The sequence below is a fragment of the Adiantum capillus-veneris genome, chromosome 6 (assembly GCF_014529385.1).
Source record: "Adiantum capillus-veneris isolate H3 chromosome 6, ASM1452938v2, whole genome shotgun sequence".
Classification (NCBI taxonomy): Eukaryota; Viridiplantae; Streptophyta; class Polypodiopsida; order Polypodiales; family Pteridaceae; genus Adiantum; species Adiantum capillus-veneris.
The window spans coordinates 169,371,732-169,390,017 of record NC_140936.1 but is presented as its reverse complement, the minus strand read 5'-3'; the positions used below and the strand labels follow the sequence as shown (position 1 = coordinate 169,390,017).

At 43.7% G+C, this 18,286-nt stretch overlaps 1 protein-coding gene across 1 annotated transcript; it reads left to right on the top strand.

Annotated features, from left to right (window-relative positions):
• The first annotated feature begins 336 nt into the window (after positions 1-336).
• On the top strand, positions 337-16,105 carry TIF3H1 (translation initiation factor 3 subunit H1). Its single transcript, XM_086515135.1, has 12 exons — positions 337-478; positions 549-625; positions 12,118-12,234; positions 12,327-12,436; positions 12,528-12,594; positions 12,978-13,111; positions 13,193-13,241; positions 15,023-15,094; positions 15,200-15,301; positions 15,374-15,441; positions 15,513-15,665; positions 15,748-16,105. The coding sequence occupies exons 1-12, from the start codon at positions 466-468 to the stop codon at positions 15,803-15,805; spliced, it is 1,020 nt and encodes a 339-aa protein (XP_086371261.1). The 5' UTR covers positions 337-465; the 3' UTR covers positions 15,806-16,105.
• The last annotated feature ends 2,181 nt before the right edge of the window (positions 16,106-18,286 follow it).

Sequence of the window (18,286 nt, the reverse complement as noted above, 5' to 3'; positions counted from 1 at the left end):
AGAAGGAAAAAATCACAATTTATTTGTCAAGTAGCCATTATCGAGTTAATAAGCTTTGCTCTCAACATTGTTAATTTAGTATGGACGTCCCTCGATTCCTTCCTACACCATAACCCATCCCTTGAATGTTGCCTTGCATGCTGCTTGCAATGGAGACAAGCCCTACCTATGTGGCTACCACCCTGTTGCTACTTGGATCGCTACTTTGTGTTAAAGCCTCTTGGATCTCCCAACCTTGCACATGGAAGCCAAAATTTTGGGAGTTTTGCATTTTTACAACCTCAAACGAACGGAGAGCCGTAGGTTATACAATTACCACCTTCCACGAGATTATTATTCGAATTAGTTTCTCTTAGAGAAAAGGTTTGAGATTTTTTCAATTTGCAAAGCTGGCAAAACTAGTTTTAAGGTCTGGTGACCTGCAAGGGCCGTCCTTCTCTTTCTGTGACCTAAAGCAGCGTAGCGATGGCGGAGAAAGGTAAGAAGCGGAAATCTGGTCAGCTTACTCTGTTTTCGCGTTTCTCGATTTTGAGCAAGATGTTTCGCAGCTCCCTTGTCCTTCGCTCAGATTGCTGCATCCGAGGAGGTCGCAACCCCTCTTCGAGTTGTGCAGATTGATGGTCTGGTAAGCTTTTTGAATTTCCGTTATGAAGCTCATAATTTAGCATCAACACCATTCATCTGATTTAAAAGCAGTCAAATTTTCATCCACCAAGTTAATCGCATACACTTGTTGCTCAATTATTTGCTACTCCCATGCAGCTGCTTCCTTTTGAGTGCAGCCATATCTCTTCGGCTGCTGCACCATGCTGTTGCAGGTTCAAGAAGTCACTCAGATTTAGTGACTCCTATGCTCCCCAATCCTTCTCATATTGGGCCTGAAGCACATGTTATGTATGCTTTGGGGGCCAGCAATCAATAGCTTCTATCCCTATTGTGTTGTATAATGTACTTTTCTACAGAGTAACTAGTAGCAATACTCAAGCACATCCAAGCTCTTACTTGATAATAGAAATTTGAAGGATGAAATCTTATCACATTCAAGCTCTTACTCGATAGTAAAAATTTGAAGGATGAAATCTTATCCTTTTGAAGAGTGTCTTTTAAAACACCCGTTTGTAATCTTTCATGAAGACCTTGAGGTGATTGTAGGGAGAAACGTGGAGTCCTACGTGGCGTGGGAACTGAAGAAAACAAAGAAGATTTAGGCAAAATTTTAGGGGGGTATTTTGTCAGAGCGGAGTACAAACGTCAACTGCAGACTTGTCAACCTGACAAGTCTGCAGTTGACAAGTGTGTAAAAAGATTGATGAAGTCGAATGAAGCATCTGGACTTACCCGATGGATGAGATTTACTCGAGATGGCAAGAGGCCATTGATTCTCCTCTCAAGTCGGGAAGGAAGTTGAGAGAGAAGCCGAATGCAGAAAAGTAAAAACTGTACTCGCAGAAAGAGCTGGACAGAGCTCTTGAAAAGAAGATGAACCAATTAATGAAAGGCTTGAAGCACTCTCGGAAGAAGAGGAAATCAACGGATTTGCTGGGTTATTTGGGTCAGAAGTCGACTTTCGAGGTGGTAAGCAGATCCAAGAAGCATGTTTGTTTCCAGAACGATCCATAATTTTTTCGTCTTCAGAGAGTCTGATAGCTCATGGTCCTCTAGTCCCAGTGAGGATGAGAGAAGGCGGAAGAAGCGGAGAGAGAGCAAGAAAAGTAGATTTTTGGAAAAGTCTAGAAGGCATGGGAGGCCATCGAGCAGTTTAGAGGAGGAGAGCTCATCCTCTTTTGATAGTGAACAAATTAGCAAGAAGACCAAGGAGTTCAAGGAAGGGGGTCAAGCTGTGAGGTTTGACATGTTTTCAGGCTACTAGGACGCCCATCGAGTCCTTTGAGTTTATGCAGTAGTTTGACGTCGCTTTCTCGGGAGGTCGGTTCTTGGAACAATCCAAGGTGTGAATGGCAAGCCTTTTGTTTATGTGGTTCTTCCTCGTTGACAACTGAAGCGTCGAAAAAAGATGGCGGAGAAGCAGCATTTGTAGTCCCAGAAGTAGTAGTATGACTCCGGGAAGAGGCTTGCGTTTGCGTTTGCATCTGCTCCAATCGAGTGTGAAGTGATGCGAGGCTCGTGGAAAGTGCTGTCATCTGCTCTTTGAGAACTGCTATCGAGTCCTCGGGTATAAAATTGTCGTTGCCATCTTGTGATTCAGTCATACTGATTGCTTAAAGGGAGTAATTGGAATTGTGGCACGACGATGTGTCACGTACACACGGTATTCCTGTTGGGTGGGGACTGCATCCGGTAGTGGTAATGGGTCCGGAGGAGCAGGCTCGGGAAGAAGGGAAAGGTTATGAATACCAAGGCGGGAATCGATTGCTCGACAAGAAACTTTGGCTCCGGTTTGATTATTCCGCATAACTCAGGTAGGGGATAAATATGAACCTTGCAAGAATCAGCCATTGCACATACATTGCACCCGCTCGGAAGGAATCCCACATGCGTGTGAATTAGAAAAAGCAGGTTGTTGGGCTGACTTTGGCCATGGGGAGAGGTTCATCTGACATAAACTGGTTTACACTGGCTGGGAAGGGGTTAATCGTTTTTTAAAATTGAAGCATTTGATGTGTCCAGATTGCCTCTTAAAATCGGGCCAAAAATTTGGAAGTGGCCAGCCAATTTTAATAAACGTGTAATTTTAATAAAGTTGGCTCTTGTATTCCAGCATTGGCTTATTAATCTACGCACAATGAAAAGGCACACGCAAAGGGCAGCCAGTGAGAGGGCAACTTGAAGGGGCAGCGCTGGGAAGAATTGTAACATTCTGGCAACCGAAGAGGTGCGCACGGGTGGATATGAAGAGGTGCAGCGCTGGACTTTATATGATGCTGGCTGAATTAAGCTGTCCACATAGTGGGTAAATTTGGGGGAGGCCAACCAAGTTTGACCAGTCATTGGTATTGTTTTTTTAATGCCTTTAGTATGTCATGTTGCGCTGGTTTTGCACGCAAAAATAAGGCAACGAAGAGTTCCAGTGCAAACGTTCAGCAAAGGGTGCGATTTCAGCATGCAGTGACTGGGAAAAAAAAATGTGTACAAAGGGGATGTCCCTTGGGGGTAGAGGTGCGAAAGCTGCAGCCCTACCGTGTTGGTGCCCTTCCGCGTTTGTCGAGATGCGATCATGAGCAAAGAATTTATAGTAGCCACTGAAGTAAAATTCAGGCGAGTGCTAGGAAAAGGCTCCACCTATCTGTGAGTCTGTTGGTGAAGGGGTGTTGCCATAATGAATGTTATGTCCCGCTCTTAGGAGAGGGTATCTAGTTCAAACGCCGTCGGGATGGGTGTCTAGTGTCCGGCGGACGTAGTGTGAACCCGACCAGTGTGGCCGGCCATGATTATATAAGGGAGGCCAGGGCCTCATTTGCAGTTATCGACCCCCACTGGCATAGTGCCAGTGGTTAGCCCGCGAGGCTAGGAGTGTGCAAGGTCACCTCGAGGAGGTGAGGACCGGGTGGCATGGGACGCTTGGTCTTACAGATGCACGCCTATGTCCTCGGACGTTGGCCCCAGCACGGAGGAGCTGCCGGATGGTGGCTATGGTCGGGTGGTTCGTCCGACGCGCTGTCTGTAGGCTGTCCGTGTAGCCGGGAGATCCACTCTCATAGTACGACAACTTTCAAAGAAGTGCTCACCTTTTGCAAGGTGGATTCCACGCACGCTGTGCACATGTACTTGCTGGGATTACATGAAGATTACTGTTGGGCCTTAATCAAGGACAAAGCCCCGACTGACGTCGAGGATGCAGTGGCAAAGGCCAGGACGTTTCATTTGACAATGGAGCGAACTATGAGAAGAAAACAACTGCAGACCATCAATCCGGTGAGGGTGCTTCGAGGAAGCGACCCCGATTCCAGCATAAGTCAAAATCACCGCCGAGATCTTCTCAGGAAAAGAAGAAAGCCAAAAATGCTTCAGTTGCTGATGCAGTGAAGAAGGGGGCTTGCTTCGGATGTGGCCAGACGGGTCACCAAATCAAGGATTGTCCCAAGAAGAAGACAAAGAAACCGCAAGGTCGTCCTTCGGTTCAGATTCACGAGATCTCAGGTAACTCTTATGTAATTCAAGTTGAAATCCATCATTTAGCGCACAGTTCATGCACTAATTGTACTTTTAGCACCAAAGTGTTTGATAAGCACGATCTTCTCCGTTTTCTTGGAAAGATCAATGGTCACGACGTGATCGTACTCCTTGATAATGGAAGCTCACATAATTTTGTGGATGCAAGATTGGTTTAGAAATTGAGCCTGCGGACGCGGGATAGTGACCATGAGTATCGCGTGAAGATGGTTCGTGGCGAGGATACGGATGGTTCCTGATTTGTCGCTCGAGCTGACTGATTACAAAGAGAACCTGGATTTCCACATCATGCGTCTGGATAGAGCAGATGTTATTCCTGGAATTCCATGGTTTTATGATAAACAAGACTCATTGTATATAGACTATGTACATCACTCTCTTGTTTTTGTTAAGCTGGACATGCCTCATGTATCTGTGTCGCTTTGTAATCAGAAGTCTGTAAATAATGGTTTTGCAATACCAATTGTTATTGCTTTGGAAATGTATAAAGAAACAAAGTCTTCTGATGTTGACTTTTATCAATGTGTATCATCTGCTTGGTTTTATTCGTTAGTGCTTGGTACTTCCGTCACTGAATTTCGTAAAAATGTTTCATGTTCTTCTGTTGAACTTGGAGATTCTGATGAATCCAACCTTATCCTAGAAATCATGACTGATTTCGAGGATGTTTTTCCTGATGATCTACCTCCTGGCTTGCCGCCTTCGAGAGGAGTAGATCATGGCATTGAGTTGGTGGTTGGTAGTCAGCCCTTCTCAAAGCAACCCTATCAGTTTAGTAAAACCGAGGAGGATGAGATTCAACGATAGCTGAAAGATTATCACGAGGGGTTTTGTTCGGCCAAGTAAATCCCCGTGGGGAGCACCAGTGTTACTTTCTCGAAAGAAGGATAACACTATGCGCTTCTGCGTGGATTACAAAGGGTTGAATAAGCTCACTGTTAAGAATAAGTATCTGCTCTCGCGCATGGACGATCTGATAGATCGCCTCCATGGAGCGTTGTATTTTACTAAGATAGACCTGCGATCAGGCTATCATCGGATACGGATCAACCTGGAAGATATTCCTAAGACAGGTTTCCATACGCGTTATGGTCACTACGAGTTTTTGGTCTTGCCTTTTGGTTTGACCAATGCTCCAGCTACGTTTCAGCAGATGATGAATGATCTGCTGAGACCATTTTTAGGCAGCTTTGTTGTTGTATTTCTCGATGATATCTTGATCTACAACCGAAGTTTGTCTGAGCACTTAGCGCGTATAACTTAGCACATATATGCGTTGTTCTCGAAGTACTGAGAACTGAGAAGCTTTACGCCAAGGCTTCTAAGTGTGAATTTTTTAGGAAAGAGCTTCTGTACTTGGGTTACTCGTGATGGAATTCGCGTTGACCCTGAAAAGTTGGATAAAGTGCGAAATTGGCCCATTCTGAAGAATGTGCGCCAAGTAAAGTCCTTTTTAGGCTTTACAGGATTCTTTCGCAAATTCATCAAGGATTACTCTAAAGTTGCTGCTCCGCTTACGCAACTTTTAAAAGGAGGGGTGAAAGGGCCGAAGATTTCGGGTCTTCACCGTAAAGGTAATCCCCCTGTTGTCTGGAATGAGCGTCTCGACGAGAGCTTTCAGACACTAAAGCACTTGGTGATTCCTACGCCAATATTGCACATTGTGGATCCTAGCAAACCGTTTGTGGTTGAAACGGATGCTAGTGATTATGCCATTGGCGCGGCATTATACGAGGATGGACGTCCTGTTGCGTTTGAAAGTAAGAAACTTTGACGCTGAGATGCATTATCCAACGTATGAGAAGGAGCTTTACGCCGTAGTCAACGCCTTGAGGAAATGGCGGTACTACTTGTATGGCTCTACATTTGTTGCATGGACAGATTATCACTCCTTGCGCTATATCTGTTATCAGGGTGATCTCAGAGGCCGGAAGGCTAGATGGGTTGAGCTTATGCAAGAGTTTGACTTTGAGATCTGTTATAGAAAAGGATCCAGTAATCGAGTTGCCGATGCACTCAACAGGATTCCTGAGGTTAATGCCTTGTCTATGGTTGAAATCTTGACGGATCTCTATATCTCTCTATGAGGGCTATGTCGTTCAGATGGCCATTTTGGCAAGATATGGAACGAGGTCGAAGCGGGGCATGACTCGCGAACAGGCTTGGGTGATCCGGAGACCCAAGTGAGTCGTGTTGGAGAGACGAGACAACGACAATATTCCATTAGAGGCGGACTATTGTTCAGAAATGGAAAAGTCTGCGTGCCGGAAATCGATGAGGTTCGACAAAGGATTTTTGTGCGAATGCCACAATGTTCCTAGCGTTGGGCACCCATGCATTCAAAGAACTTTGGCTTTGGTCAAGCGATATTTCTATTGGTCAAGGATGCGCTCTTACAAGAGAGCTATGTGAAGAGATACGCTGAGTGTCAGGTCAATAAGGCAGAGCGCCTTAGGAAAGCTGGTGCTACATCCATTGGAAATCCCATATGCGAAGTGGCATTGTTGGTTTGCCAAATACTAGTCGGGGCAATGATGCCATTTGGGTTGTGGTCGATAGACTCACAAAGATGGCGAAGTTTATACCAACGAAGTCGACAGTAAAAAGCCATGAGTTGCCGGTTTTATTTGTCAATCAGCTTTATAAGCTGTATGGTATGCCAGAGGATATCGTCAGTGATCGAGATACCAAGTTCAACTGGACGATTTTGGCGAGATGTATTTGCTCATCTGTAGACGAAGTTGAGTATGTTGTCTTCCGACCATCTTGAGTCCGAACGACAAAGTGAAAAGATGACGTTAGAGAACATGTTGAGAGCCTATGTCTCTCATAGGCAGTCTGATTGGGAAAGGTATCTTCCACAATTAGAGTTTGCCTATAATAGTAGCAAGCATTCTGCTACTGGATTTAGCCCGTTCATGCTGATGTATGGATTTGAGTCTAAATCCCCAATTGCTATTGGCTTAGAAAAAGTCAAGGAAGTCATGCTCGTGATTTCTTGTGTAACAAACTGCTGATGTGTCGAAGCCTAAAGAATGGAGCCAACTTACAGATGTGGCCGAGGGGCCTAAACTGTCACAAAGTGATGACGTGGCTGCCCGAGAGTAAAAACCATAACCCTAATTTCTGCCCAAAACCCTAATTGTTGAAACCCTAATTCTGAAAACCCTAACCCTAAAACCTGCAAACCCTAATATTGAAAACCCTAACCCTAAAACCTGCAAACCCTAATTCTAGAAACCCTAACGCTAAAACCTATAAACCCTAATTTTGAAAACCCTAACTTTAAAACCTGCAAACCCTAATTTTGTTGCTAGAAACCCTAAAACTGCAAAAACCCTAACCCTAACCCTAACCCTAAGGGCAGATTTTCGGGTTTTGTGCTGGTTGATGACGTGGTAGGTTGTACGGATTTCCGTGATTTACGTTGGCAGTTTTTGGCTTTGCTTTTGGACTCGAAGCTTTTGAGTTTTAAAGGCTTTTTACTGTAACTGCTTTTCAGGTCAAGGGCCTTTAAGTATGAGGCTAGGGCTCATTCTTTGGCATGCTTCCTAGAGAAGGTGCAAAGTCTCGAGTACCGGCTTGTACTGTGTTGATGCAATATAAAGAAATACCGAAAGGGGAGCCAAGGTTTGGGGCCAATACTCTTTGGGGTGGAATTCTGTCACTCCGTGTCGCGTGTCGTCTCTCTCTCTCAATTCAATTGTTATTGAAGTGCTAAAAGTCTGTTCAGTCTGTTCCTTTCTATTGGCACGTGGTGCCCGTCTTGTGACATCTTTTATGACGTGCAAGGAATGCTCGAATTGGCTATGGATAGTATAAGAACGGCTCGTGATCGAGTCACTACTTATGCTAATTAAAAGAGATCTCCAAGGACTCTAGATGTGGGACAATGGGTCTATATGAAGATACCCAAGGATTCCAAGACTATGCGAACAAGAAAGCATTATAAGCTTTCGGCTAGATATTGTGGTCCGTTTTTGGTCACAAAGAAAATTGGCCAAGTTGCCTATAAACTGGCTCTTCCTTCGGATGTTAGTGTACATCGAGTGTCTCATGTCAGCCGCCTTAAAGTGAAACTGGGCGAAGCCGACGTTGCTGTGCCTATCGAGGAAAATGTATGGCAAGATATGCAAACTGAGTATAAGGTAGTCTTAGATCATCGTACCCGTCATTTGCGCCAAAAGGCTTATGACGAGTACTTAATTAAATGGAAGGGTCAATCTGAAAGGTTTGCTACTTGGGAACCAGTTAGAGCTCTGAAAGCTTAGTATCCCCACTTCATTGATGAGGACATCAATGGTTCTTAAGGAGGGAGGTATGTTATGTCGCGCTCTTAGGAGAGGGGATCTAGCCTAGGCCCCAGACGTCGTCGAGATGGGCGTCCAGTGTCCGGGCGGACGTAGTGTGAACCCGGCCAGTGTGGCCGGTCATTATTATAAAAGGGAGGCCAAGGTCTCATTTGCAGTTATCGACCGCCACTGGCAGAGTGCCAGTGTGGTTAGCCCGCGAGGCTAGGAGTGCGTGAGGTCACCTCAAGGAGGTGAGGTTGGGTGGTATGGGACGCTCGGTCTTACAGGTGCACGCCTACGTCCTCGGACGTTGGCCCCAGCACGGGAGAGCTGCCGGATGGTGGCTATGGTCGGGTGGTTCATCTGACGCGCTGTCTGTAGGCGGTCTGTGTAGCCGGGAGATCCACTCTCTTCGTTCGTTTCAGTGAAGGAGTACCTGCATGGCTGAATTGCTGACCATTCACGTGAAGGGGTGCGAACTCATGCATGAAAGGACAATCCGATGAAGAGGCACACGAAGGGTCACTAACGGAGGGTTTCCAGAAATGCACTGGGTACTAGTACTACACACATCCGTGTTTCTGTCCTGTATTTATGTAATTGGAACATAAAAATTCATGTTACTACCTCATGATTGTTTGTGTGTGTGTACCACCTTTCTTCTGCTTCCATGCAACTCCCGGAGAGGGTAGCGGCGAGGGTGAGGCTCACAACCTTCGGGTCTCGGGAAAAAAATTGCTCTGATACCACTGTATAGATTCTACGTACTAATCCTTAATCAAGTACTTAAACTCATGATTAAGTCTTAAGAAACTTGAAGTGAACTCAGAAACAAGACTTAGAAGACTCTGTGTTTGATTGATTGAATGTGTGATACAAGGGATCATTATATAGGAGACCAAGACACGAATGAAAAGACACGTCTCCTGGTGAAGAGACGACTTTAGACGTAAAGACACATCCTTTCTGCGAAGAGCTGCAACCATTGGGCGAAGACTCGTACGCGTAGAGCGAAGGGGTGCGACCAATCGTCGAAGAGGAGTGGCTTTTGGCGAAGAGACGCGTCTTTTGGGCGAAGGGGTGTGACCATCCAAGCGTTGGGGTCCTCCTTGGCATGGCACTTCGCATATTTGCAACCAGGAGTAGATGTAGTACTTCAACATAGTCACAATTGTAACAGTCTCGATGTGATTGCTAAATAAGTTACAATGATCATGATTTGTATTTGAGACCCTCGAGAAACATGTGATTTGATTAGCAACTTAAAGGGTTGGATTTGTAGAGTCTGGTGCCTGAGGACATAGAGTTAGTGTCTACTGAAGAAAGTTTTTGTCCTTTGGCTGTTTTGTTTACAATTCTTTTAGGAGGGGGGAATGTCACAAGTTGGTGACATGGCATGCCCAACTGGAAGGAACTAGCTGAGAGGACAAGGAATTGAACTTATAGGAGCTTAAAGATGTGGCGGCGGGGCTTAGGGGGTTAGAGTTTAAAATTCTAGCCCTACCAACTTAAAGAACACTGGTCGAGGGCCCCAAAACCCTAAAAATACAAAAGCTTGCACTATGGCTGGTTTTAGTAAATCGCGTTGATAGGATGACATGGTGTCACAAAGTGATGACGTGGCGGACAGCAGAAACCCTAATTTCTGGCTGAAACCCTAAAATTTCTGCAAACCCTAAAATCTGCCAAAAACCCTAATTTGCAGCAAACCCTAATTTCAGGCAGAAACCCTAATTCAGCAAACCCTAATTCTGCCGGGGGTGCCACGTGGCAGCAGCAATACGGAATTCCGTGATTTGCGGTGGAATTTGCATTGGCAGCTTTTCTTGCTTTTTCTAGGCAAATAGCAAGAGAAAGAGAGAGAAAAAGTCTTTTGCTTTTTCTTTGGGAGTCTCAGAGAGAGAGAGAGAAAGAGCAGATGCTTTTGACTTTTCAGAGCTTTTGATTTTGAAGCTTTTGGGCATCCCTTGTAACCTTTAAATAAGTGGTGAGGGCTTCTCTTCTCAGAGCATCTGGACGCAGAGTCTGAGAGTGAAACCCTAGCCACTCTCTTGTACTTTGATCTGATTAATATAAAAATAAATACCGAAAGGAGTCTTTGGGGCTAATATCTCTAGGCACGGAACTCCGCCGGGCCAGTGCAAATCTATTGTGATCTATGAATTGTTTTGAAGTGGTTATTTGGTGCTGTCGCGGTTGATTCTTGACTTGGACTGTCCAAGTCTGTTACACATGGCCGGCTGTACAGAATTCCGCGTTTTGCGTTGGCCGTCGAATTGGCAATTTTGCGCATGCTTTTGGCCACAGATGCTTTTGGATGCAAGAGCTTTCAGAACTAATGCTTTTGTGGCTCTGATTTAGCCTTTTGGGCATCCCTTGTATTGTTTATAAGGACTCTTTGGGCCACTCCTTAGAGAGCATCTAGATGTAGAGTCTCGGAGAGAGTTGGACCCTCGGGGAGTTGTACCTTTGCGAAACAATAATAAAGAAACACCGAAAGGGGTGCAAGTTTTTGGGGCCAAGTGCATGTGGGGACGGAACTCCGCCGTTCCTTGTTGACTCCTCTCTCTCTCTCTCTTCAAGTTCAGTTATTTGCAGATTTTGTTTGTGTGTTGCTATTGATTTCTCGCTTGGAGTGTCCAAGCTTGTAACACTGTCACAAAATGATGACGTGGTAGTACTAGCCAGACAGTATGAAGAGATGACATGGCAAGCTGTACGGCGTGCTGACATGGCAGTTGTACGGACGCCGTGAAACACATTGACAAACTGTTGACGTGGCAGCTTGTACGGATGTTCGCAATTTGCGTTGTGCTTTTTGCTGGCAGATTTTTGACCAATTGATTTTGGGACAGTTTGCTTTTGAATTCCATTGCTTTTGGGGCTCTGCTTTTGGCATCCCTTGTAAGAATAAAAAGAGCCCAAGGGCCTCACTCTTCATAGCATCTGGACGCAGTGTCTGAGAGCCAAGGACCCGCAGAAGTTGTATTTTGATCAAGCATTAATAGAAAAGAAATACCGAAAGGGGCGGGGCGCCAGTCTTTGGGGCCAATCTCTTTGGGCACGGAACTACACCGGGCCGTGTCGATCAAAGTGAACTGTGATTTTAAAGTTGTGAAGTATTTTAAGTGATTCTCTCGTGTGTCGTGTTGGATTCTTGTCTTGAAGGTGACCAAGATTGTGACACACATACCCTATGGGTGACTTGGTACTTCATCAGGTTCTCCATTAGCACTTTGCTAGTGGTGCCCGTCATCTTGAATGGGGCTTGTGACGTCTTCTATATGTGGCCAGTCACATTGGCCATATTCGCAAGAGCGTTTTCCTCGACTCTGCACACCCATCTTGACTTGGTCCGAGACTGTATTTACAAAACACCCCCCCCCCCCCCCCCCCCCCCCCTTTCTCCCCCTTCTTCCTCAACACACAACACAGACATAAGAGCACACACCCAAAAAAAATTTTCACCCCCTCTTTCTGCTTTTGGTCACTTCATCTTGTGCGGATTCTATCCATCTGCTGCTGTCATCTGACAGAATAAGTCTGTTCATCTTTTCGTTGCATTGTTCTGTTTCATCAAGCAGCCACCCAACATGGGAAAGTCGTATGCGGGCCATATATTAAATCTTGGTGCAACACTAACTGAATTATGGCATGACATCGAGTAATGAAGGGGATGTATGTGGCACTGTAGGTGGTTCTGAAAATCATAAAGCACTGCAAAGATTTTATGCCAGCTCTTGTAACCGGTCAGCTTCTGGGTCTGGATATTGGCAGTGTTTTGGAGGTCACAAACTGCTTTCCTTTTCCAGTAAGTTCAATGTTGTTTCCTTGATCTTGAGATGTCTTTAGAGTGCTTTCATTTCATCTTCAACTGTTTGTATGGATGCGTTTATTGTGCAGAGCCGAGGTGGAGAAGAGGAAGAAGAGATTGAGGCAGATGGTGCAAATTATCAACTGGAAATGATGCGTTGTTTGAGAGAAGTTAATGTTGATAACAACACAGTGGGATGGTGTGTAGTGTCTTTTACATGTCGTTTGCATTTATGCAGTCTCTGTTGTCTGTTTTTTATTTTTGCGTCTTCATTTCTTATGTGTTGGCAGGTATCAATCTACCTATATGGGTTCTTATCAAACAGCTGAGCTTATTGAAACTTTTCTGAACTATCAGGTATGAGTCCAATATTCATTTAATCTGTGCTTTTGTTATAGTTACTATTTTCCTCTTTTGAGAGTCTGATTTGAGATTTGGACATTGTGTTGTTGGGTTGCAATGGCTTGAATGTTTTGAGTTTTATGTGAGAACAGGGGACAGGGGGTGGTCTGTTGTGCAATGTTTGGGTTGTTGGGTTGCAATGGCTTGAATGCTTGAGTTTTATGTGGGAAAAGGGGACAGGGGCTGGTCTGTTGTGCAACGTTTGCAATACAGCGAAGCATGTAGGAATAAATTTTGTAAGCTGCAAGTGCACTATTGGCGCAAGCGCTGTCGTAATTGTCCATCCTGTATTTTCTGTTACTGAGGGTATCTGCTAACTTTCTCTCTGCCTTGTGTAGGAAAATATCAAGCGCTGTGTTTGTATCATTTATGATCCTCAGAGATCAGGGCAAGGTGTTCTAGCTCTCAAGGCACTGAAGCTCACCGACCCTTTTATGGATCTCTTTCGCAATCAGAATTTCACAGGAGAGAAGTGTGTGCAATTGAACATACTTTTTCTTGAAGTGTTGTGGCTAACAAGGTGCTTTTTCTAATGGAACATGCTGTCTTTCAGGCTAAGGGAGCAAAATCTTACCTGGCAGGACATCTTTCAAGAGATTCCCGTAAGTTTTACAAGCCATATTTGATACCTGCTCTCTTTATGAGTCTTTCTGGGCTGTGAAGTTGGAGACTTTACATTGTGATGAAATAATCACTAGTTTGTGGGAGTGTCACGGCTCTCTGAGTGCAGTGAGTATAAAAGTTTGTAAGGTTGCAAATCTGTTGTCTCCCAGGTGTAGGAGAGTAGATTAGAATCTGACTGGTCCTATACGTCTTGCCAAGTGGCCCTAGTCGCGTAATGGGATTTTACTAATAGTGATCACTTTGTAGTTGATTCCACCTAAATGATGGCTTTGTCTTCTTTATTAATCATCAACTCTTTATAGGTCTTCGGTAGAACTTCTTAAAGGGTTTTTAAGGTAGCATTTGTGGATTAGGAGCAATCATTCTTGCACAAATGTACCTTACATTTAAAAGCTGTGGCTTGTGCTCACACAACCTTGGCTAGTTTCCCCTTAAGGTATTAGTTTTAGAAATTAGGTAGTTGAAATGTTACTTTTAGAAAGTAATTATTCTAATCAAAGGGCCAGGTTCAAAATGACTGCACCTTACAATTTTTTGGGAAGATGTTCCCTATATTTATCTTGAGTGTGACAGGTTATAGGGTGGAGGTTTTGGCGTGTAGGTCAAAGACGCAATTGGCCATGGCGTTCATCTAGTTCTTTATGAGGGTTGTCCATGCCAAACTCCGAGTTAGAGCCAGGATCCTCCTATGCTGTGCAATGACTTCACCTCTAGATTGTCTTTTGTATGGATGATAACATTGTAAGAGACGTTAGTTGAGACAGTCAGTACCCTTTTGTGAGATCCAATGTCATTTTATATTCATTGGAAATGTGCACATCATTTGACATACTTCCAATGCCTGTGGAAATATGATTTTGACTCAGACAAATTTGTAGGCTACATGAGGTGTGTATAGCTAGCTTAATTTCGTGGATTTGCTTTGCCACCATATCACAGACGTTCATGATTGCCTGTGAGCGCAGGTCATACATTTTTTGATATGTGTGTGTAAATTTTCTTCTTTTCAATCTTTTATTTTCTCTATTGCTTTGTACACGAAACGAGGACAATTGCTTTAATTTTAAAGGGCAGTTTGTATGGGTTTTAGGGTTAAGATTTTTGCATCTAGACTCAGCAGTTCCCCAGCTACGACCGTCTTCTGAACTGCAGAAAGAAGCACGCATAAGAAGATTAAGACGGTGAAACAAACCGTGCACTACAAGGAACAAAAGAGTGGATGATGCACTTCTAAAGAACATTAAACAAGCTCACACATGACACAAGGGAAATGGGAGGTCTACCAACACGGTAGAGCCATTGTTAAAGATTTCTGGGCACCTGAAGTGGAGATTATCCTTGTGTATTTTGGCTGATATTCATGCGTCGCTGTATTCCCCTCTCAGATCAAAGGTATTATGTAATGTTATGCTGCTACTCAGTTTTATCATGCCTTCTGCACCCGCAGCGGAGTTTATAAATTCCATGTATATGATCTGGCCTGTAGTTCAATTTTAGCCTTTACTGAGTGCTAAGTAACTCTCTCTCTCTCTCTCTCTCTCTCTCTCTCTCTCTCTCTCTCTCTCTATCACCACATTGTAACTTTCTGGTCTCATAGGTCATTTTGGCCTTTTGAAGACGTTAATATAACATTTCATTTTCATTTCATTTCTCTCTGAAGGTGCCTTTTAGTGTTAGGATATGAAAGTTAGTCTAGTTACACTTACAAAATTTACTAATGAGTTCAAATCGATTTGTTTTCGGTATGCATAATTTACAGGTAAAGATATCTAATTCTGCTTTAGTTAGTGCTATCATGACGGAGCTTGAGACAGACTCCCCAGCTACGCAGGTAGTACTGTAAACTTATTCTAGTTCTAGGGGAGGAATCTTTTATTACAGTACCAAAACAATGAATATTCTGCAATGTTATCCTTGATATGATTTTATGTTTCAGTCAGATTTTGACAGACTGGTGCTGTCCACAAATCCTTTCATAGAGAAGAACCTGGAGTTCCTGATCGAGTGCATGGATGATTTGTCCATGGAGCAGCAAAGGGTATTTTATTGTTTGAATATAGAGTTGTAAATGGGATGAAAGCATCACTAACCTCTTCACCTTTCGTGTTAGTTTCAATATTATTACCGGAATTTGTCAAGGCAGCAAGCTCAGCAGCAGGCCTGGTTGCAGAAGAGACGGTATGCATGGTTGTAGTTAGGGTTTCCCCCCCTTTTGATAAAAGCATTGATTGTCAATGTCTGCCGTTCAGAACTGAGAATATGTCAAGGAGAGCTTTAGGTGAAGAGCCGTTGCCAGAGGAAGATCCAAACAATCCCATTTTCAAGCCTTTGGTTGAGCCGTCACGCCTGGATGGCTATTTGATTACCAACCAAATATCTAACTACTGCAGTCAAATCAATGGGTAAGCATCTTTCGACTGTTTTTTGGATCGTAAACAGCTGTCATGTATGTCACAACAACTAATTGAGTTTCATGTGGATCAGATTTTCTGGGCAAAGTTTCATTAAGATGTATATGATGGATGCAGTCCACGAGAACTAAGTAACAGGAACTCTGGAATGCTCGATTTGCTTAGCCCAAAAAGTTGTAAGGAGGCACCTTAAATCCCACATTTTTGTGGTTTTTCCTCGATTGCTAATTTTGGTAGTTGAGGCAGGTATTGATATGGAAGCTTGTAGCTATTTTTCAGCTCGTTAAAATTTTGAGATGAGTCTAGCCTGTTTTGCGGCTTGTTTGGGCAGTTGAGCCATCTGTATCATTGGTGCTGCCTGCCAGAAAACCTTGAGCATGTTATTTTCGGTATATGCACACACTAAAGAATTTGCTCTGGCTTCGGAGGTCTGTGCTGAGTGTCTATTTGTGAGAGGATTTCATGCATGATGCGCTGTCTCAAAATCTGCCGCATCATCCTATTTACGGATGTTCGTGCACACCCACATGCACCACCCTCAGCCAGATGAACATGAAATGTCTGTTAATTTTCATGGTCCATCTGTCTTTTTTGTATGAGTTTTTTCGGTTTCAAAACTTCAATGTCAGAAGAAAATGGCTAAATGAACTCAAATGGTGGGAGAAGGATCAAATTTTCAGGCTAGATGAACTCTTCTACTATGGCAACCAAGTTCCTGCCCAGTTGAAACCTCTTGTTTAACATTTTTCAAGAGCTACACATGGGTAGTGACATCATTTCAAGGTGCCGTGCAGTTTGAACCTCTTGGTGTTGAAACAGTAAAGACATTTGTATCATTTTAATCAAAAAATTAGATATCTTTGTATAAGTTTCTGCTTTGAAAAAGCACGTGATCAAATATTTTGGTTTGAAATTGTCAAACTTTTGAACATATCAAAGATGGTTGACACTCCGTTACCGATTGGCTTAAAAGTACGGGTGCAGGGTCTATAAATAGTATGTTTATCAATCTAAGGTATCCCCCACATACAGGGGGTGGATCGTAAAATAGATGTGGATTGGGCTGACGAGGCAGGATTTCACTGACACGTGCAAGGAGGGCTGCGCGGGGGGGGGGGGGGGGGGGGGATATATGCCATTTGCACCTCGACAAGGTAAAGCTATTTGAGGGAAGGAGGGTCAAGTAAAAGTAGTTACTATTATCTGGGAGAAGCAAGTGCCCGAGCTCATTTTTTAAGGTCAGTATGTCTAAAGCAATCACATGATTTATGGCGGTGTTTTGTGATGTCTTGTATTGTTTTGTTTGTGAGCTGTCGGGCGAAGAGGTGCCAATTTCCTAAGTCCAAATAGGTCTTCTTGCTGACTCATACAAAAACAGGGTCTTGATGCACAAGAAAAGCTGTGGAAAACTGAAAAAGAGTGCTAGTATCAGATGCAATTAGCTACTGGCGAAAATTGAAGCACCAATGATATCATGCTTGATAGGTGTCAGGATGTTCCTGTTTGAAAGATGATTGATTGATATTGCGATTTGTTAGGCATAAGTCACATCCATATACTGTCCGGAAGGACATACATATAGTGAGTTTTTCTAATTTGTTTAATGTGTCTATTTCAAGAATGTTTTTGAACAGCTATACGTGTATTAGCTTTTGTTCTTTCTGCACATCAGCAATCTTAGAGCTGTCATGTGATCAGTTTTTGAAGGACGTTTTAAAATTTGGGCTATTTTACTTGTACTGATGAGTACTGTAAGTATGACATGACAGGTCTGTATTTTGTTTTTAAATAATTACATGGTATGCCTCAACTGATTGTCGTCTTCTTCCGCCTTTTATCAATGTCCTAGTCACTCTTGTCTTGACGCCAGAAACCAGCCTTTGTGTATGTTGCAACAATTTTGAAGAAGCAATCAGCGAGTTGTGTTTAATATGCTATTTGGAGAAGGCGTTTTGCAGTGACTCTTGTATCATCTTAAAGTTTCACAACTGGGTATGAGGTGGATATGCCTTTGTTTTCTTTGGGAGCCTCCTCTCCCAAGAAATTTCATCTTTTTAATTCTTAAGCAGGTACTGAGGGTATATTGTAAAAATTTTAAAAGTCGCTACACATATATGCACTGTGGAGGCGGATGCAACGATTTTTACACAGTAAGGAAACTTTCCCCTATTCGATTGCTAACGTGGCACCACGATTACTCTCGCTTGTTAATCGTGGTCTCTTTAGTTCTTGTGTAATAAGCATAGTCCATTGCATCTCTCTCTCTCTCTCTCTCTCTCTCTCTCTCTCTCTCTCTCCCCCCTCTATTTATAGCAATCGAAGAAAGTTGCAAGAGCAGCACCCAAAGGATCTGAATCAACCAGAGTGGCTACTGCTCTCTCACCCTTGCCATATAGGAATCTTGCTGAGGAGAGAGTTGCAAGAGCAGCAACAAAAGATCTACAGCAGCTTGACTACCGCTCTCTCCTCTTTCACTTCCTTGCTATGAGCATTTCCTCTCCACACAGAAATCTTGCAAAAGAGAGTTGCAAGAGCAGAAACTATCCAGATGCTTTCCTTATCATTGTTATGCAAATAGATTTGACTGGGCTAGAAGGACTCTGTTGCTGACC

Bases quoted from the DNA above. Each gene is read 5' to 3' on its own strand.
- TIF3H1 (XM_086515135.1), top strand. The intron at 626-12,117 runs GTAAGCTTTTTG...GTGGCACTGTAG, and splicing joins TTGTGCAGATTGATGGTCTG to GTGGTTCTGAAAATCATAAA. The intron at 12,235-12,326 runs GTAAGTTCAATG...TTTATTGTGCAG, and splicing joins CAAACTGCTTTCCTTTTCCA to AGCCGAGGTGGAGAAGAGGA.